Below are 22,164 nucleotides of genomic sequence, written 5' to 3'. Positions count from 1 at the left end.
AATGAGAACCCGGATTGTTGTTGGGGGCAATATGCTGACTCTGTAAACCGCTTAGAGAAGGCTGAAAGCCCTATGAAGCGGTATATAAGTCTAACTGCTATTGCTATTGCTATTATTCTCAGGCAATGTACTCAAGACATTGTGAAGGAACACAAGCATAACGTGATCAGAGAATGACCCAAAGGTGCTTTTTCAGAAGGCAACTGGACTTTCTTGTTTTTTTTTCCTTTGAAGGCATTTCACTTCTCATCCAAGAAGCTTCTTCAGCTCTAACTGGATGGTGGGGAATCGAAGGATTTATATTCCTTGCAGATACCTGGTCATCTGCATCCTTTTAGCAGATCGTTGACACACTTGGAAGTTTATCTGGGTCCTCAGAGTCACCTAAGTAGTCCTCCTAGTCCCCATAGTCTGCAGTTTTTGAAACAACCATGACCAGGATGACTGAGAATCTCTAAAGACTATAAGGGAATGATGCTTTTCAATTGGATTGATTCTTGTATGTCTCAAGAGTGGGATCAGTTTTTTTTTCCTTTTTTAAAAACAAAACACAATAATTTGGAGCAAGTATTAAGGAGAAAGTCTCTAAGATCCATCTTTGAGTCATCCTTTATGATATCTACTAGGAAATCTACTAGGGAAAATCAGTGGGATTTCTTTGGTTAGCTTTTTCACATTTATGGGATTGTTGGTGATTTATGAGCTTGGTTGCTTTATTGCGGATGCTTTATTGCCCAACTAGGTAACATCATCAGTGCACTGATGAAATACCTGCAAGAAAACCACCAAGCTGAGAGAGCACCGACCACCCCACAATTCCACCCTGAGCTACACATATTCTCTTCTGTTTTTCATATCTAGAGTAGAATCAGATTGCTAACGGCATCTATTAGATGATATATCTAATGAAACTAGTGCCTAAATGAAAGGTTGAGGAAAAAAATGGGGAATTATGGGGTTAATGCATTACAGAAACAAGAACAATGCCAGCAATTATGAATGAATTTATCTGGATACCAGTTCTCAACTCATCACACTTGAAATTTCTCTAGACTTTTTGTTTCTTTGTCTGTTTTTCAATTGAGTGTGTGTGTGAGTGAGAGAGAGAGAGAGAGACAGAGAGAGACAGAAACAGAGAGAGAACTAAATAACCTCAACGGTAATAGCTTCCACTTATTTCTAACCCAGTAAGAATCCAAATCTTATGACCTCAAAGGCAAAGACTCCATATCTCATTATTATGGCTCTTCCGAACCAGTGCAGCCTTTTATTTTGAAGAAACTGATTTTGCTGCCTTTATTCTAAAGATGGATGTGCTCAAGGTAAAGGTTTTTTTTCCCCCATATGGGTGGATGGGAATTATGGATACTTGAAAAAAAAAACTGCAGTCATAAAAGCAAGGCATTCACTCTTCATAATTTCCAAAGCCTTGTTTCCATCCTTTGTGCTTCATAATAATTTCCCGGGAGAATCTATCTCCCATTTGTATTGAAAGTGGCTTCTCAACCAAATTCTGGTTTGCTATGATTAGGTAATTTTGTCTAGTGCATGTATAGAATTGTTTCTGGGGCCGGTGTGCCTGAATTCTGTATATTTCCTCATGGGAGTTTTGAACTAAAGATGAAACAATTTGTTCTCGGAATTAGTTATGAATGCTAAAGTCAAAATTGAGACTCCAGACCTATTTTGTTATCCATAGGCAAGGCTTTTCAGATTTTATCACCCCTATCCGATAAACTGGGAGTACATAATTATATTTATTTAGCATTTTTATTCCCCATAGGATATGCATAACAGATGTCAGTCATTGAACCAGAGTTGAAGCTATTGAATATTAAATCATAGGCATGTGGTTGTTGTTGTTTTATAGCAAATATCATCTGTACAGTTTAAGAGAGGATGAGGGGCAAGAAAAATTGTCCTTGATTTTCTGCGTTTCTATGTCTGGCATGCTCTTATTTAAATATGGAAAAATTCACTCGCATGAGTTTTCATCTGAAATTTCAAATGGGATGTCTCCAACTGACTCAAACCTTTTAAATCATCAATGTCATAGATTCAGGGAGCTTAAAAGAATACCTGTTCCCTCACAACTCTTCTGATAAACTAAAGGAATCCAACAGAGCTCAACACAAATTGGATACCTTCAGATTCCTGTGGCTTAGGCAATGAGAGGCATGTTTATACCAATGAATCTATGAGCTCCTTAAAAGCCGCCTGCTAGGTTTCCATATCCCCTTTATTTTTTATTTTATTTTTTTTAAAGACAATTTGAATGCAGCAAACAAAAGCACCAGGTACAAGTTTTGTGATTGGCAGGACTTACTTGAAAGATACAGAAGGACCCTGACAGACCTGAACATTGGGCGCTATCTAACAAAATGAAATTCAGTAGTGAAAAAAGTAAGGTTCTACATTTAGGCAAGAGAAACAAAATGCACAGTATGTGTGGTACCTTGCTCAATAGTAGTAACTGTGATCTTGGAGTCCTAGTGGACAACCATTTAAATATGAGCTAGTAGTGTGCAGCAGTTGCCAAAAAAAGCCAACACAGTTCTAGGCTGCATAAACAGAGGGATAGAATCAAGATCACATGAAGTGTTAATACCACTTCATAATGCCTTGGTAAGGCCACACTTAAAAAACAAAACAAAATGGGGAAGAGTAGCAACAAGAAAAATGTTAGAGATATGCAAGATTGCAATAATTCCTGTAGCCCTGGAATAAATTAGTAAGACCACAGCTTGAATACTGCATTCATTTTCGGTTCCCACAATGTAAAAAAAGATGTGGAGACTCTAGAAAGAGTGCAGAGAAGAGCAACAAAGAGGATTAGGGGACTGAAGGCTAAAACATATGAAGAACGGTTGCTGGAATTGGGTATGTCTAGTTTAATGAAAAGAAGGACTAGGGGAGACATGATCGCAGTGTTCTGATATCTCAGCTGTTGCTACAAAGAAGAGGCAGTCAAGCTATTCTCCAAAGCACCTGAGGGCAGGACAAAAAGCAATGGGTGGAAACAAATCAAGGAGAGAAGCAACTTAGAACTAAGGAGAAATTTCCTGACAGTTAGAACAATTAATCAGTGGAACAACTTGCCTCCAGAAGTTGTGGATGCTCCAACACTGGACGTTTTTAAGATGTTGGATAACCATTTGTCTGAAGTGGTATAGGCAGTGGTCTAAGCAGTGGGTTGGACTCGAAGACCTCCAAGGCCCCTTCACGCTCTGTTACTCTATATTCTATATTCTACTCTGAGTCCCCCATTGGCCATCTGGTCAATGGACTGAAGATCACTGATTAATATCAATGTGTAAGATTACTGCTTAATGTCAATTTGCTCAGTAATAACAGAATAACAGAGTTGAAAAGAACCTTAGAGATCTTTTAGTCCAACTTCCTTCTCAGGCATGAAAACCTACACCATTTCAGACAAAACAGTTGTCCAATCTCTTCTTATAAACCTGCAATGATAGAGAACACACAACTTCTCGAGGTAAGTCATTTCACTGATTAATTGTCCACACTGTTGGGAAATTTCTCCTTAGTTCTAGGTTGAGTCTCTCCTTGTTTAGTTTCCATAAATTGCTTCTTATTCTTCCTTCTAGTGCTTGGGAGAATAGGTTGACCCTCTCTTCTTTGTGTCAGCCCCTTCGATATTGGAACACTGCTAATAGAGAGACCTCTAGGAGTATACAGAAAATGTATTTTGCGGGGACAAATCTCAGAATTTGGCTTTCCAATAAAAGGTTGCTTTGGGATTGTCTCCTGCCCAAGTAGCTGTACAGTATCAACAGTAGAGACCTTCAAGTTCCTAGGTTCCATCATATCTCAAGACTTAAAATGGTCACCTGTTCTGACCCACCCCCTTCGCTCATTCACAAATGACAGTCAGACAGAACTTCAAAGGAAATATCTTTATCAGTCCTGGCTCAAACTGGCTGCGAGCCCAAAAATAAACGTAGATAAAGTATCTGGCAAAACGCTACACAGCAAAAGCAAAAACAAAAAGCTCTTACAGCAAACCAGGTTTACAGAAAGCAAATCACTTATCCAAGTGCCTCTTTGAATCTCGAAACAATGAACCACACACGACGAACATAGACTTCTGCAACTAAGGCGTGGCACCATCTGCAGAAGACGACCCTAACGAGCAACAGCTGCTCATTATTCCTGCATCCCGACGCAATTCACAGCAAGCTGCTGCTGAATCACAACAGTCACCTAACATCAAAAACATCCTCAAAAAGCACATAGAAAGCTCAAACTGCCCAAGAACTGCTGATTCAGTTCTACAGATGACTTATTGAGTCTGTCATCAGCACCTCCATAACTGTCTGGTTTGGCTCTGCAATAGACACAGACGTCAATGGATAATTAGAACTTCAGGAAAAACAATGGCTACCAACCTGTCTTCCATTGAGGACCTGTATACTGCAGGAGTCAAAAAGAGGGCTTTGAAAATATCTACAGACCCTTCACATCCTGGACATAAATTGTTTCAACTTCTGCACTCAAAACGCTACTATAGCATTGCACAGCAAAACAACTAGACAGAAGGACAGGTTTTTTTTCCTGAACGCCATCACTCTGCTAAACCCTCTCCCACAACACTGTCAAATAATTTACTAAGACTGTATTACTATCATTATCTTCCTTCCTAGTATCTATCTCTTCCCACTTATGACTATAACCATGTTGCTTGTATCTTTCAATTTATATTGTTTATTTGTTTACTAGTATGATTTGATAGCTTATTAGTAACCTTGACTATCACTAAGTGTTGCATCTTATGATTCTTGATGAATGTATTTTATTCTCCTTATGTACACTGAGAGCATATGCACCAAAGACAAATTCCTTGTGTGTCCAATCACACTTGGCCAATAAATATTCTATCCCATCCCATCCCATCCCATCCCATCCTATTCTATTCTATTCTATTCTATTCTATTCTATTCTATTCTATTCTATTCTATTCTTGAAAACCTCCAATGATGAAGCACACACAACTTTCAGAGGTAAGTTGTTCTACTGATTAATTGTTCTCACTGTCAGGAAATATTTTCAAGTTGGGTCTCTCTTTAATGATCTTCCATCCATTGCTTCTGGTTCTACTCTCAGTTGTTTTGGAGAATAGGTTGATTCCCCCTTCTCTGTGACAGTCTTTGAAGGACTGGAAGACTGCTATCATGTCAACCCCTAGGCCTTCTGTTCACAATACAAATCCTGGGTCAAGAAATCTCATTGTGTTTTCTGCTACTCCTGGCTTTTGGAAATCTATAAAAGCATATTTCTTTTGTAAAAAGTGTTCAAGGGCACTGATTATAATGCAAGTCTGAGCATTTTCTCTGAGTGCTTTATTGCTGAATTGAGCTACAATGTGGATCATCCACTTTACATATATCATGTTAGTATCTACACTGCAATCGTTTTGATGTTTTTGTTCTGTTGGGTCTATAAGCATTTTAAGCATTTAAGATCATATTCTTCAGGACCTTAGTTATTGTTGGTTGGACGCCATCAAAAGATGTTTCCATTGCTTTAAAAGAGGTTTAGTTGCATATTTGTTATAATATAATCTGACACAAGTATTCATTTTGGGCTGAAAGTATGAAGAAGTAAATCAAGAACTAAAGTAGTAATAATAGCAGTTTGCTATCATGATTTCATTAGAATGACCAATTAAGAAATTACCTCTTTCCTTCATTAAAAAAAAAAAACAAACTTCTACATTTACTTTACTCTACATTTGCTATAGAAATACAGTTTGGAAGAAACTTTACAAAATGTTTTTAAACTTCAGTGGAGGACTTTTCCAATTCAGTCAATTTAAAAATCTTGATCCATTGTAGAAGAATCCAAAAGAAAGTCCAGTTACATCTAAGTAACTCAAAATTTATCATGCCGTGCTATGAAACAGCTCTTAAAAGTTGGGTTTTTTTTTTCTTCCAAAATAGAAAATATGTTTTTAAAAAAGAACACATTTCATATCTTACATTTTACCACCATATCTTCAAGGCATCACATAATTTCATTTCATTTCATTTTTTTTTCTATCAGGGAAGAAGCTGACCAAAAATATTTAGATAGATGACCGTATGCTGCACACACCGAAAAAAACATCTGTCTTCATCCTAGAATCCTGATTATTTTTAGCTCTCTACTATCTTCCTGATGTTAACATGAAGCCCTCAGAGCAACAGAACTCTATTATTTTGCCAATATACTTTATTTTCACCCCATCCAGACAAATAGATATATTTTCTACTACTAGAGCTAGATTAAAACCATTTGCTATTTTTTAAAAAAAGATTAGGATCAATCAATCAGAATAGCGCTGGAAGGAAACTTGAAGGTCTTCTAGTCCAACCCCCTACTCAAGCAGAAGATCTTATTATTTTTGAGGTGCAAGAGGCAGTGATTGTGGTCACCTCATGGCTGCTGCTGTGTTGCAATATCTTTGGGGAGGGCTTATTTCAGCACAGGCGCTCAAAAGTCTGATTGGGCTTGTTATCCAGGGAGGTCTTATTTTCGGGGAAACAGGGTACCAATCAAATGAGAAAAAAATTATAAAGTGAAATACAAGACACAGGTAGATACCCATCAGGTCCCTAAGTTGAAGGACACAACATTCCATTCATTTCCCTGAAATTCCCTTTGTTTTTGAAAAGCAAATTCCTTTTATCAACTTGAATGAGAAATGCTAGGAATAAATGTAGAGCTCCTCTACCTAGCACCACCAAGTGGTCTACCCTTGTCAGAAAACTAGACATGAGCATTCTGCAGTGACTGATGCTGCTGGGTTACTTTCAAAGGCCACCATAGCAAGAACTTCATGTGAGATGTTGTCTCTGGCAGCTAAGTGTAGACGTTTCCCCTCATGTTTTTACCTTCACAGCTACTAGCATCTTGTCCTTGGTGGGGCTGAGGTTGTAGCACTCAGCCAGGAAGACCTTCCCAAAAGCACCTTCGCCCAGTTCTCTTTTAAGGATGATGTCTCTTCTCTTAATATACTGGACATCTGCAAAAGGACAAAGAGCAGGAGAGGAGGCAAGGATGAATTAATGTTAATGCAAACAACAGTTGACAGTTTGTTCTTCTTAATCACCTTAGAACAGGTTCCCAATTTGCAAAAGTTTATGGAGATTCTCAGTCTGGCCCAAAGGTGCTTCTTCCAGAAGACAACTGGACTTTGTTTTTCCTTGAAGAGATTTCATTTCTCATCCAAGAAGCTTCTTTGGTCCAGTTGCCTTTTGAAAAAACACCTTTGGGGCAGTGGTGAAATTCATTTTTTTTTACTACCGGTTCTGTGGATGTGGCTTGGTGGGTGTGGCAGGAGAAGGATACTGCAAAATCCCCATTCCCTCCCCACTCCTGGGGGAAGGATATTGCAAAATCTCCATTCTCATCCCACTCTGGGGCCAAAAATCCATCATTCTTGAGAAGGCAGCAGGAGTTTAGAACATTTCTCCTTGTTAAGAAGTGCTGTCTGCCTTCAGAAGCTTTGCAAGGTATCTTTTTGCTCAAAGAGATGGTGGATGAGTGCCTTGCCTCATGTTTTTTTCTACCATTTAAATGATGGTTCTCTTTCCAAAATTATCTCCTCTCTCCCCATTTACTTAGTTTTGCAACAGACAATTATATTTCAGACAAACCTAGAATATGAATTTGCTTCTATATAATATTTATCAAATTATTGTTGCATTTAACAAAAAAACATGTATGCACTGAAATCAATGCTATCTATTTCTTCTGGAAACAAATCAGTTATTTTTTTGTGTGGGGGAAGGTGGAATTACATTTTAGGTCAAAAAACACTTGGGACATATATTCAGTGGTGGGATTCAAAGAATTTAACAACTGGTTCTCTGCCCTAATGACAAGCTGGGTAGGTGGGGGCTTGGTGGTTGTGTCACTGGGTGGGCGTGGCCAACTGAACATCATTCAGGTCGATGGGCGCTTCACCTTAGTTGTTACAATGTAATAAGGGTTAACCGGAGAGGCAATTTCTGTAAGCAGGGCAATAAAGATTAGGGTAGAAACAACACCAGAATGTTTCCTTCCTGCCTTCCTTACAGGATTAGCCCTGTAAAGTGGGGGGAAAACAAAAGGAGATTTCTTCCAACAAACGGTTCTCCAAACTGCTTAGAAAGTTAACAACTGGTTCTTCCACCGTCCAAGCCTTCCGCATAGCCTTGAAGAACTGGCTCGCCCGTCAGGCCTGGGGATAAGGATAGTTACCCCTCCCGAATGATGAATGTATGTTGCCTACTATTTTATTATATGTCTTCTATCTTGATGTTTGTGTTCCCCCCTTCCCAGTTTTATGTGAGCCGCCCTGAGTCCCCTCAGGGAAAAGGGCGGCCTACAAATTCTAATAAAACTACAAAAAAAACTACAAAAACTTCCAATAGGTGTGAACTGACTGAATCCCACCACTGCATATATTCCAAGGAGAATGGCAACACAACATTTCCCTGGTTCACAATAGTTCCATCATGCAGGAATTAACATTTTGGGGGTAAAGAAACTCAAACAATTCAGATATAATTTCCTTATTACAATCGCTGCCACCATGAAGGCAGATGGAGAAAAGCTGGGAGACTGTGAAACACAATTTCATAGGGGGGGTTGGGAAGGGGAAGGTGTTATAATCTCACTATCTTCCCGACATTTCATTGACCATGCAATGGAATCTATCTATGTTTTGGAAATGAGGTCATCAGAATGGAAAACTATTTTCAAACTATTTCCATTCCGATATGAGAAAATAGCTAAATCTACCGAACATAATTTCCAAACAGGAATATACCTATTACTGGCTAAGAGACATATAACCACCATGGACTGTTATGAAAGTGCAACGAAGAGAAAATATCTGGAATGGAAGCAATTTGTAAGAGTGGATTGTGGGTTGTTGTTTTTTTTTAACAAATGAAGGCAAATATACATGTCCCAGGAGAATGTTCCAAGATCCAATCTGAGTTGGTCACTAGGCCCGGAGGTTTAGTCTTCTGAACTTTCAGAATCATGCTGGAGCCCATTTTCAGGGAACAAGGTGGGTGGAAACAACCTTGTAGATGACCTTCACTCTGTCAAGGACCTAGGAGTAGTCACCTCAAACAATCTAAGCCCCAGAGCTCGCTGTAACCGCATTGCCAAAAAGGCATTAAGAGTTGTTAACCTAACTTTGTGAAGCTTCTTCTCCGGTAACATAGTACTGCAAACTAGGCCATACAAAACCTTTGCTACAGCAATTCTCGAATACAGCTCGTCTGCCTGAAATCCATACTGTATATCGGACATTAATAAAATTGAGGGGTCCAGAGGTATTTCACGAAAAGAGAACTACACTCCTCTGCTCACAATAGAATACCTTATGCCAGCCGGCTCAAAATTTTGGGCTTGGACAACCTGGAACTAAGTACACAAAATTGTCTGCTACAGTGTCCTACCTGTCAATGATGACTTCATCTTCAACCACAATAATACCTGAGCAAACAATAGATGCAAACCCAAGGTAAACCAAACTCCAAGCTCAATTGCAGAAAATACGACTTCAGCAACAGAGTGGTCAATGCCTGGAATGATCTACCTGACTCCATTGTTACATCCTCAAACCCTCACAGCTTCCATCTCAAACTGTTCACCGTGGATCTCACCCCATTCCTAAGAGGTCCATAAGGGGGTATGCATAAGTGCACCAGCGTGTCTACTGTCCCTGTCCTACTGCCCTACTCATTTCCTTTGTTCATGCCCATGTTTATACTTATACCTGTTATCTTGTATATTTTGACAAAATAGATAGATACTGTAGCTAGCTAGCTAGCTAGCTAGCTAGCTAGCTAGCTTGCTAGATAGATAGATAGATAGATAGATAGATAGATAGATAGATAGATAGATAGATAGATAGATAGATAGATAGATAGATAGATAGATAGATAGGATAGATAGGATAGATAGATAGATAGATAGATAGATAGATAGATAGATAGATAGATAGATAAAGAGAGACGACAGACAGACAGACAGACAGACAGACAGACAGACAGACAGACAGACAAACAAACAAACTAACTAACTAACTAACTTCTCTCTATTGGAATGTGTCCTTTGGGCTATTCTATGTACAATGTTATATGGTACCTGGTTGTGTGTGATTGATGTGTTGTTGGCTGGCAATTAAGCCATTGTCTGTGGTTTCCTTCTGCTACCAGGTCCTTGGCTCCTAAGTACTGATAACCTGTGTTTATTTAAGGTGCCCTTCCCCAAAATTAAGTTAATAACACCCATTTAACACTGATAGAGTTAAAAATGGTTTGGGAATCACTTTAGATTCAGTTCTTTTGTTAAAAAAAATTGGGGCAGCAGATAATAAAAGACTCAATAAAGAAGTCTTATCAACAGGCTTTTAGGTATGAATTGCATATCACATTATACACTGGTTTTCCCCCTGAAGTTTCAGTCATTTTCAGCATTGATACAAATAATTGTTGCAGTCAATCTAATTAACATCACTTCTCACATTTCCCTCTCACTAGATAATAAAATACCCATTTACTAAATAGATGACACTTCATTTGAAAAGCTCACTTTCAGGTTAAATATGTATAGTCTTAACTGATTGACATTGCAATCCTATGCATGTCCTCTTTAAGTAAACTGCAATGAATTAAATAAGATTTAGTCCTTGATATAGCATAGCCTCCTTATTATATACAGCTTGCTAGACTAATAATTATAAGAAATTTTGCCCACAAAATAAAATTCTATTTTGACACCTTGATATTTAGGTGATTGTTGTGTCAAAATCACTCTGGAAGGAAGTCATTCTGTTTGGCAGAAATACTTTGTAAGATGAGGCTAGCATCTTACATTTTTATAAGCAGCTAGAGAAAAGGAATTATTTTTTTTAAAAAAAGTTGCTCATTCAAAGCCATCATTTGAGAAAGCTAAAAATGATTAATATTTTTTAACAATAACTAGCCAAAGTTTAATGACTAACTGATTTACTACCACAAAAGCTGTAACAGAGCGCAGTTCATTTTATCAGATAGGTTATTGGATTCCCGATGAGAATCCATGGAAGACAAAAAAGGAGAATGGGTAATGATTGGTTTATCACCAGGTGCTGACTTCCCTTAAATTCCTTCAAAATGTACCTGTAGGAAACAGTGTCCTGCAGGCTGGCCTTGGTGCATCAAGGTTATAATGTTATTCACGTGTCCATCAATCTATCAAGTGTTTATTAATATCAGCAGCTGTGTGTTATTTATACTGGGGGTCCCCAAACCTTTGGACCTCAGAGACCACTAAATTCATAATTTTAAATCCCATGGACCACTAATATGATCTGCCTAATGACTGGCTGGGTGGGCGTCGCTAGGTGGTCATGTGACTGGGTTGGTGTGGCCAACTTGATGTCACTTACGTCAAGGGGCACCTTGCTGGCCTCTACTTGCCCCTCCCCTCCCAGCCACTCGTCACTTGTATGCCCAGGCTATTTAGGGCCCCAACAGGAAGCAGTTGTTGGAGCTAAGCAGCCACCAGAGTTGGCAAAACAGCTGGCTCAGTTCAAATTAGATCTGAAGCACCTCACCGAAGACCCCTGTTTTAGTGCAATATAAAAAATGCAAATAAATTTTCTGCAGATCACCAATTTTTTCTCACGGACTACCAGTGGTCCATGGACCACCAGTTGGTGACCGCTGATTTATGTAACACTATATGCCTTGATAGCTATTGCTTAAACAGGTAGATAGGAAGATTGTGCAAGACTTCAGATCTGAAGATGCTTGGGAGGATCAGGGTTATGCATAGAGCACACTTCAGAAATTTCTTAAATCGAGGATATCCTTTTCCTAGAATCCTAGAATCACATTGCAATTGTGGGTGGTGGCAACAGTCCTGAGGTGAAATGCAGCATCGCAACTGCATTTAAGGAATTGCAAACATCTACTCCATATGGCAAAATATCACCCAAAATATCACTTAAAGTCAAAATTGCTAAACAGAGGCTGTCCTACTTTGGTCACGTCATAAGAACTGACTCACTCAAAAAGTCAATCAGCAGAAAAAGGAGGTGGTGAGTTATGATCATTTTGCCTGAGCCATGGTACCCAGTGGTTAGAGGGCAGTACTGCAGGCTACTTCTGCTGCCTGCATTTTTGGCAGTTCAGATCTCACCAGATTAAGGTTGACTCAGCCTTCCATCCTTCCGAGATGGATAAAATGAGGACCATGATTGTTGGGGACAAGATGCTGACTCTGTAAAGTGCTGTGGAGAGGGCTGTAAAGCGGTATATAAGTCTAAGTGCTATGGCAATTGCTATTGTTCACACTTATGACAGTTGCAGCATCCCCATGGTCGCGTGACTTATATTGGAATACTTGACAAGTGATTCATATTTATGACAGTTGCAGTGTCCAGGGTTCATCTTCCTGTGTGACCTTCTGACAAGCAAAGTCCAATGGGAAGTCAGATGTACCTAACATCGCAAGACAAGTCATAAAGTGGGACAAAACTCACTTAATAAATTTCTCACTTAGCAATATAAACCTGGGCTCAACTGTGGTCGTAGGTCGAGGACTACCTACAAAGGATGACACCAGGGTAACTAGGACTGTTCTGAAGGAAGTCGGGTGAGACAGGGGCATGGAGAATGCTGATTCATAGAGTGGCCAAGGGTTGGAAACAACTGAATGGTTGACATGACATTGTTGAGAAAGACCTATCAGATGACTGAGAAACAACTTTCCTGAGCAGCTTTAGTTAAAGAAAAAAAGAAAACACACACATAATCACACACACACATGGATTATTCACGTATGGTTGCTTCCTCTTTGAGAAATGGGCTGATTTTGTCTTAATTACAAGCAATGACAATAACATCCCTAGGTAGAGGGAACAAAACAAGAACAAGAAAAGGTCAGCTTCCTCGAAATGCCCAGAAAAACAATATTCAGAAAATAAAAACAGAACACAAATTGAATGAAAATGAATAAAGCTTTTCATCTGAGGGGGAAAAAAATGCATGTACACCAAAACAGGGTGATCTATTTAGCTACTGCGTTTTCCCCCAAAATAAGACAGGGTCTTATTTTCTTTTGACCCCTGAAATAAATGCTTGGGCTTATTTTCAGGGAGGTCCTATTATTTTTGAGATGCAAGAGGTGGAGAGCGTGGTCACCTCATGGTTGCTGCTTTGTTGCAATATTTTCAGGGAGGGCTTATTTTAGTGCCTGCGCTCAAAAGCCCGATTGGGTTTATTATCCAGGGAGGTCTTATTTTCAGGGAAACAGGGGTATCTATCCATCCGTCTATTTCAAAGCATTGGAAACACAAGCCATTTAAATGGCTCTTAAACAATTAAGCCTGCTAATTAGAAGATTATGGGTTGGCATAAAAGCTACCAAGTCTAGACATCTTCGCTTGTTTGCAAAGAGTGATGTTCCCAGTTTGCAAAAACAACGGATCTCGGAAGAAATCTTTCTTCAGAGAAGTCCCACTGACCTTTTTATTCATAATGAAAGGTCCCTAATAATGATATTATTAATAATATTTAGCAATTCAGTGGCAGCTAGTATTAAGCCTGCTTGAAATCTTGTTAGACAATCTGTGTTTCACTGCTGATTTTGGAGCAGGATATTCAGCAAATTGCCCAGATGTTTTCACGCATCTATAATCTGTTCACTGTTGAACTGATCAGGATTAGTTTTTAGGTTGGCTAATTTTGCCCATGCTTATCCATGGTTAAGGGACACGGTGGCTCAGTGGCTAAGATGCTGAGCTTATCAGTCGGAAAGGTCGGCAGTTCGGTGGTTCGAATCCCTAGCGCCCAGAGGAAAATTAATTATTTTTATTTTTTAAATATATATTTTTATGCCCTCGAATCAATGTTGACTCCTGGCAATTGACTGAATTTGTTCCTGCTGTTTTCTTGGCAGGATTTTCAATAGTAGTTTGTCTTACGAACAGTCAGAGAAAATGACTGTCCCATGGTGTCCCAGGGTCATCCAGCTAGCTTCGTGCCCAAGTTTGGATTAGAACTCACAGTCTCCCCATTTCTAGCCTGGTGCCTTGAAACACTGTACACCACCACCCACAGCTCTCTAATTCTGCAGTTCTTAAAAAAAATTAAAATATGCAATTGAGGCAGCAAAAGAAGAACAGGTATTTCGGCTAAATCGTTCACTTTATGCCAACAAACACTGGTCATACAAATATCAGCAGAGTTTCAAAACTCCCAAAATTATAGATGGAGAAATATTCAAAGAATCGTTCTGCATGTCAAATGAAACAGGAATCTAAGCCCTCCGCCACCCCCAACAGGGAGATGGGAATCAGAGATGAAAATCAAATGTCATTATTCTAACTTGCGTCATTTCGCTACAAGTCCTTTTTTCTCCGTTTGTGAATAATAATTCTGCCACTGAAGAGGCTAAGTTTTAAGGTCACTAGAGAGGCTGATCTGCATAAAGCTTTTATAGCCTTTTGGTACGTGCAGAAAAGCCCCCCCCCCCGATAAATAGCAGCTGGTTGTTATTCCAAAATGATTTCAGGTACCTTGTGCCAACTTTTGTTTGGCTCTATCAGATCGCAGTTGGCCTTTCTAACAAGGTATCTGCCAACTGCCTTCTCTGCCTACACCTTCTGTACTCCGCAACTCCTCTACAGATCAGGAATGAACACTGACAACAACCAACAAGCCTATCCCTGAAATAATTCTAGACAACAGGGAGGCAAACCACAGCCAGTGAAATGTGGGGAAACATCCCTGCAGAGGTAACCCAGTAGCTATGCAGTTGGAATGGCAATACAATCCATATATTGTCTGGGGACAGAAGACATCTTCCTAACAATAAAAAAAGAAATTTAATTTTAGAGCTAATTGTTGAAGAAGATGGGGAGTTCCATTTGGCTAGGTTGCTTCAGGTGAAGATGACACATCTTTGAGTTGCATGCCTATGTTAGACTAAGAGTCGGGTTTACTGACCTAAATGGACATTTCCATTCCATAATTCCAGTCTGCCTCTGGAATGAACTGGGGTCATTTGAAAAATGGTAAGAATATTTCTTCTCTACTCTTGAGAGAATAACCAGTCAAAAATACATCCCATGGCGATTCTTGTTAAGATGTGTTCTGCCCGGGAAGGACACCACTGGGTCTCCATGCTTCTCAATTTCTTACGTGGGCATCTCATACAACATCAAACATTGTGTTAGTGCCCCGTTACATGTTTTGACTTCTTAAGATGGACCACAATTGCATGCAATCTATCCTTGTGTCACAGCAAAGTGTAGACATTGGATGGTGTCCCTATGATGTACCACCAATGACCTCTTGTTTGTGATGGAGGAAATTGTGGCTGGCCTTCTGCATGCTACACTATGTTGTTGGCTCAACCACAGATATTGAATAAGTTTCATGGAACTGTATGGCTTCTCTCCATCATTCTCCCTGACAGGACATTACTCTTTTTACTTGTAGTTACATGCAAGTATGGTGATCCAGAATAATATCATGCTTTTTTCAGTGACTTGGATTTGGTCTAGGTTTCAATTCCATCTTTCGTTCTTGTATTTGGTTAACATTTTTCTTAAAACCATTTTTAAAACAAAGTGGAAGGAATAGCCTTATTTGTTTATTCTTAAAATTACTCACGGATCTCTTGGTTAAATAATTGTAACAATAAATCTAATATGAAGTGCACACAAACACACACACACACACAAATGATGAACATCAAATGCAACATCCACAAATATGCACAGCCACTTGTGTAATTAAGATATATAACTAACTGTCTCTGAAGGTATATCAGAATCATACAGATGATTTCACGTTATTAGCAATTCAGATGTCAGCCGTCCAACTACCCCAATGGTGAGATGAAATATGTCAGCTGAAAAACGTAAAGGGATCACATGGGCACATGGTTAAAGCCTGTGCAGGCATTAAATCCATGGGCCAGTTATAAAAATCATGATGAGAAAATTGGAAAGGTTGCAATTCCCCGATGATTTCTTTCACTAAAGCTGATCGGAAGATTGGGTGTTCCAATTAAAATCTGATTAAGTTCCTAATGTGACCATTTCTTCAAATGTTTTCAGAATGGCAGTATTCATGAAGCATGCTTGTACATAATTTGTTCAGGATGCCATGCTGCACTAGGAATCCATTATAAGGCAGAAGGGGCACGGCTAATGTGACAATATTATTGACAGTCTAATGCACTGAGGGGGCTAAATCTTCCTTTGAAGCTGCCAAGTGTTAGGAGATGCTCACCATTTTTAATTTCCAAAAATATACATTTGGTTTCTACAGTCCCTGGGCACCATCCAGTGGCAGTGCATAATCAAGATGTCTGTGGGTACTATGTTAATGCACAGAGAGAGAGAGAGAGAGACAGACAGACAGACAGACAGACAGACAGAGACAGAGAGACAGAGACAGAGACAGAGAGACAGAGACAGAGACAGAGACAGAGAGACAGAGACAGAGACAGAGAGACAGAGAGACAGAGACAGAGAGACAGAGACAGAGAGAGAGAGTATCATAATACATGTTGTTTAGTTCTGGTTTTAAAATGGTTTATGGATCCAGAATAGGGACACGGTGGCTCAGTGGCTAAGACACTGAACTTGCTGATCAGAAAGGTTAGCGGTTTGGTGGTTCAAATCCCTAGCACCGCATAACCGAGTGAACTCCTGTTATTTGTTCTAGCTTCTGCCAACTTAGCAGTTCGAAAGCAAGTAGAAAAATAGGAACCACCTTTGGTGGGAAGGGAACAGTATTCTGTTCACCTTTGGTCATGCTGGCCATATGACCACGGAGAGACTTCAGACGGCGCTGGCTCTTCGGCTTTGAAATGGTCCCTAGAGTCAGGAATGACTAGCACAAATGTGTGAGGGGAACCTTTACCTTTACCTATGGATCCAGCAAGTGTGGTTCGTAAGCCATGTTTTATGATGTAGTGATTGTGGGGATGCTGCAAGAAGTTTAAATATGAGGACCAGCTGCAAATCATATTTTTTCAGTGCTGTCATCGCCAGTCACTAAATGAAAAGGTACAGTATAAGATGAGGATTACTTTTATTACAGTCTGTACTTGGGTACTTTCAAAGATAGGGCCATGCCTGGATTTCCATGTTTGCTTTGAAACCTTAAAACATGAGTCAAATATTACAAGGAGGGAAAGGAAATTACACGCTGCGTTAATCTCATTATAAACAGATCTGCTAGAAACTCATCTATTTCATCTACCAGAAGCAGCCTTGGTTTCAATGAATTGCCAGCAAAAACAGCCACAGGAATCCACAGGTTTAACCATCTTTACAACAATCAGATTAACCAGGGCAATGGAACTAAAGGGTTTTGTATGCTGGGACCAGACCAAAATGAATCAAATTCTAAGGTAAAGGTTCCCGTTGCACGTATGTGCTCTTCGTTCCCAACTCTAGGGGGCAGTGCTCATCTCTGTTTCTAAGCCAAAGAGCCAGCGCTGTCTGAAGACGTCTCTGTAGTCATGTGACCGGCATGACTAAATGCTAAAGGTGCATGGAACGCTGTTATCTTCCCACCAAAGGCACATACTTTCGAACTGGTAGGTTGGCAGAAGCTGGAGCAAGTAACGGGAGCGAACTCCATTACTAGGGATTCGAACCACCGAACTGCCAACCTTTCTGATCGACAAGCTCAGTGTCTTACCCACTGAGCCACCGCATCCCATTGAGTCAAAATCTAGGCTGGACTTTTTTTTTTAAAGCGAAGTCAGTTGACATAAGGTTGAAAATTCTGGGTTTTTTTTCCTCCAACAGGCTTCACTTTCTTCTTCTGACAATTGAGGAGAAGTAGAATTAAAAGAACTCACTTCTGATGGATTATACAAATTCATCACGGTTTGGTTTTCAAGTGATGAAAAGCACCACTATGGAACCTTATAGCTGGTATGAAATGGGCACTCCATGAACATTCCCAAATCCTAGTGGGAAAGAAAGGCTAGAGAGAATTGGAGGCTTTGCAGGAATAAGAGCAGAGGAGAGCAAGGGAGGGGAAAAGAAATTTTATATTGAGCAGTGATTTTTCCATCTGCCACCTGCCCACCTTCCCCTGCCTCTTGCCTTAATCTATGCTGCCAAAGCACTTCAGCTGCAACATTAATTCGATACCACACATTTAATTATACATTATTTGGAAGCAAATTTATCTGAGCAGAGGAAAGCACCTTTGGGAACCTGGCTGCTCCCTCCAGTTTTGCGTGCCTAGCAGAATCAGCAGCAATGAAGGCTAATGGGGGAGAGAGAGAGAGAGAGAGAGAGAGAGAGAGAGAGAGAGAGAGAGAGAGAGAGAGAGAGAGAGAGAGAGAGAGAGAGAGAGAGAGAGAGAGAGAGAGAAAGAGAGAGACAGACAGACAGACAGACAGACAGACAGAAAAAGAGAGAGAGAGATAGAAAGTGATTGAGAGGGAGGGGGAGAGAGATTGAGAGAGAGAAATTGAGAGAGAGAAAGATTTTGTATTTGTGTTTATTTGTATGCCGCCCTTTTCCCTGGGGGGACTCAGGGCAGCTCACAATCCAAGGAGGGGGGAAAACAGACTTTTACATATAAGACAGTACATGATTAAAACGCAACATTCATACCATTCGATTGAGATTGAGAGATTGAGAGAGGGGAGAAATATTGAGAGAGAAAGATTGAGAAAGAGAGATTGAGACAGACAGAGGGCAAGAGAAAGATTGAGAGAGAGAGATTGAGAGAAAGAGTGCTAGAGAGAGGAGGGAGAAATATTGAGAGAGAAAGATTGAGCAAGAGAGATTGAGACAGACAGAGGGCGAGAGAGAGATTGAGACAGACAGAGGGCGAGAGAAAGATTGAGAGAGAGAGAATGAGAGAAAGAGTGCTAGAGAGAGGAGCGAGAAAAATTGAGAGAAAGATTGAGAGAGAGAGATTGAGAGAAAGAGAGCTAGAGAGAGAGAGGCAGAAATGGAGGAGGCAAGAGAGATTGAGAGACATAGAGAGAGAGATTGATAGAGAAAGAGAGAGAGAGAGAAATACTGATAGATTGAGCGAGAATGATTGAGAGAGAAGGGGGGAGAAAGATTGAGAAAGAGAGATTGAGAGAAAGAGAGCTAGAGAGAGGGGGCAGAAAGGGAGAGAGAGAAAAAAATTGAGAGACATAGAGAGAGATTGACAGAGAAAGAGAGTGATTGAGAGAGAGAGAGAGAGAGAGAGAGAGATTGATAGAGATAAATTGAGTGACAGAGACAAAAAGAGAGAGAGGGAGGGGAAGAGGGATATACATACATACATATATACAGACATACATACACACACACATACATACACACACAAACACACAGACACACACACACACTTGGGAGGAGAAAATAGATTGGTTTGTTTTAACATTCCATCCACTCTCCCCAAGAAGGGAAGATTGACATTCCATCCACTCTCCCCAAGAAGGGAAGATGTCAAAAAGAGATATGGTTGCTCTTCAGAGCAAAATCTGCTGGCTGTGATTTAATCCGCCTCCTCCCAATGGCCATTTTCAAATCCCGCAACCCCTAAACCCAACTGCTTCCAGCCTGTCTTCAGTGATTTTTTTTAATGGAAAATGTTGAGTTTGCCCGATTCCCCTTTACTCTCTTTACTTCACCACCACCCCCTTTCTTTTTTCTCCTCTTCTCTTTTCAGAATCAGAAAGCAGTGGACTGGATGGATGCAATGGGGGAGAGATTCCCTGCTGGGATCCCCATGGGGTGCTCCAATTTCAAGCTATGCTGCTTTAACAATGGAGTAATCAGATACCTTCTGGCATCCTATTGCAGATGGATATTCTCAATCAAGCTCAGTGCTGAAAGGTTTGAGAGCTTTTAAGAGCAGGATCACAGCTCATGAGGGTTGAGGACTCACCTTCAGAAACTGAGAATGCCATCTGCATTGTTGACATCCATGGGTTGTGTAAGATGCAGAGCTCTGAAATTTGGCTGCAATTTGCCCAGTTTAGAGCTCTATATCAATCAATCAATTGTAATAGAGCTGGAAAGGACCTTGGAGATCTTCTAGTCCAACCCATTGCTCAAGCAGGACACCCTATACCATTCTAGACAAGTAGCTGTCCAGATTCTTCTTAAAAGCCTCCAGTGATGGAACACCCATAACCTCTGAAGGCAAGTTGTTCAACTGGTTTTGCCTTCTGGTGCTTTGAAAAATAAGTTGACCCCCTCTTCTTCATGGCAGCCCTTCAAAAACTGGAATACTGCTATTCTGTCACCCCTAGACCTTCTTTTCTCTAGACTGCCCATATCCAATTCCTCAAAACCGTTCTTCATACGTTTTTGTCTTCAGGCCCTTTAATAATCTTAGTTGCTCTTCTTAGCATTTTTTCCAAAGTTTCAACATCTTTTTTGTAATGCGATGATCAAAACTGGGTGCCGTATAAATACACGCATGCTTATTTATTATTTTATCAATATTATTATATCTGTGTGTGGATGTGTGTGAGTGTGTGTGAGTGTGAGTGTGTGTGTTGGTTGGTTTATATATACATGTTGCATACAGAATGTATGCCTAGTGACAAATTACTTATTTATCAGAGGACTGAAATCAAGGCATAGAAGATTTCTGCTTCTCACCAATAATACTTTAGCTATTTGGAACATCACCTATCTGTGAGAGAAGAGAGAAGGACCCAAAAATGTAAAATGGAGAAGGTTATGTGAACCATATGAGTACATATGAGTAATAGGAGGCAATATATGCTGTGGTCTGTCTTTCTTATTTTTTAAAAGAATCTGGAGGAGAATGGAGGTGTCTAAACTACATAGACTATTTTGAAAGTTGGCAGCTTCAATTTAGAGCTTTACTTGAATAAAGAGTTTTCTGCACTTCTTTTCTGCCATCTAGTCTTCATCTGGATGTTTGCAGATTAGATTTTGTAGTTGTGGTTCCCCTTCCCAATCAGGAAATAAGCCAAAATCTAATATTTTCTTCAAGCAATTTTTTTTTAAATACAATGAAATAGAATAGAATAGTAGAACAACAGAGTTGGGAGGTCTTGGAGATCTTCTAGTCCAACCCCCTGCTTAGGCAGAGAATCATATACCACTTCAGACAAATGGTTATCCAACATCTTCTTAAAAATGTCCAGTGTTGGAGCATTCACAACTTCTGGAGGCAAGTTGCTCCACTGGTTAATTGTTCTCATTGTCAGGAAATTTCTCCTTAGTTCTAAATTGCTTCTCTCCTTGATTAGTTTCCACCCATTGCTTCTTGTCTTGCCCTCAGGTGCTTTGGAAAATAGCTTGACTCCCTCTTCTTTGTGACAGCCCCTGAGATATTGGAAGACTCCTATCGAGTCTCCCCTAGTCCTTCATTAAACTAGACCTACCCAATTCCTGCAATCGTTCTTCATATGTTTTAGCCTCCAGTCCCCTAATCATATTTGTTGCTCTTCTCTGCACTCTTTCTAGAGTCTCAACTTCTTTTTTACATTGTGGTGACCAAAACTGAAGGCAGTATGCCAAGTGTGGCATTGTTCAATAACATATTTTTAGTTATTGGACATAAATATATTTCAGTTGGTTCCTTAAAGATTTGAATTAACTGTTTGATTAAATGATCTGGACTCCAAATGATTTGGACTATCTCAGTTCCTTCTGTCCATAGGCAGAATATATCTCTCTCTCCATATAAACTATGTGACATGGGTATTTGAAGTGAACTGATTTACTTACAGAAGTCTAAATCAAATTGGATTGAATTATCAGTTGCAAATCCAATCCGACTCTAATCAGTATTCAGATCAGATTATGCCTGATTCCCTATTCAGTATTATGTGATTAATCAGGGGTGCTGCTGTTTGATTAGCAAGGTTTTAAATTCATTACTCCATTATATTAAATCATAGTTCTGCTTTATATGAGTAAAATAATTGAGTAATTTAAATAATTTTTAAAATATCAGTTATGGAAGAACAAAAGAATTATGCTATGAAAGAGAAGAACAAACCTTGTTGAACTGCGAGTCATGGACATTGAAATTCATACACACACACACAGACACACACACATGCAAATACATTTATTTAAATAGACATTGGTAGCTATATGAAGGTGGAAAAAATATAGTGGCTAAAATTAAACATGGCCATTCA

At 39.7% G+C, this 22,164-nt stretch overlaps 1 protein-coding gene across 3 annotated transcripts in view; it reads right to left on the bottom strand.

Moving 5' to 3' along the window:
- The window catches only part of NTRK3 (neurotrophic receptor tyrosine kinase 3), a 460,883-nt gene that overhangs the window by 74,094 nt on the left and 364,625 nt on the right, over positions 1–22,164 (bottom strand). For all 3 annotated transcript variants that reach the window (XM_087704304.1, XM_087704303.1, XM_087704306.1), the window contains one exon: positions 6,894–7,024. In XM_087704304.1, the coding sequence (XP_087560430.1) occupies positions 6,894–7,024 (131 nt within the window). The remainder of the gene's footprint in view (positions 1–6,893; positions 7,025–22,164) is intronic.

Source organism: Thamnophis sirtalis, unplaced genomic scaffold (genome assembly GCF_051295495.1).
Source record: "Thamnophis sirtalis isolate CommonGarterSnake01/CBP01778 unplaced genomic scaffold, rThaSir2_p1.2 scaffold_2, whole genome shotgun sequence".
Taxonomy (NCBI): domain Eukaryota; kingdom Metazoa; phylum Chordata; class Lepidosauria; order Squamata; family Natricidae; genus Thamnophis; species Thamnophis sirtalis.
This window is presented reverse-complemented; position numbering and strand designations above follow the sequence as displayed.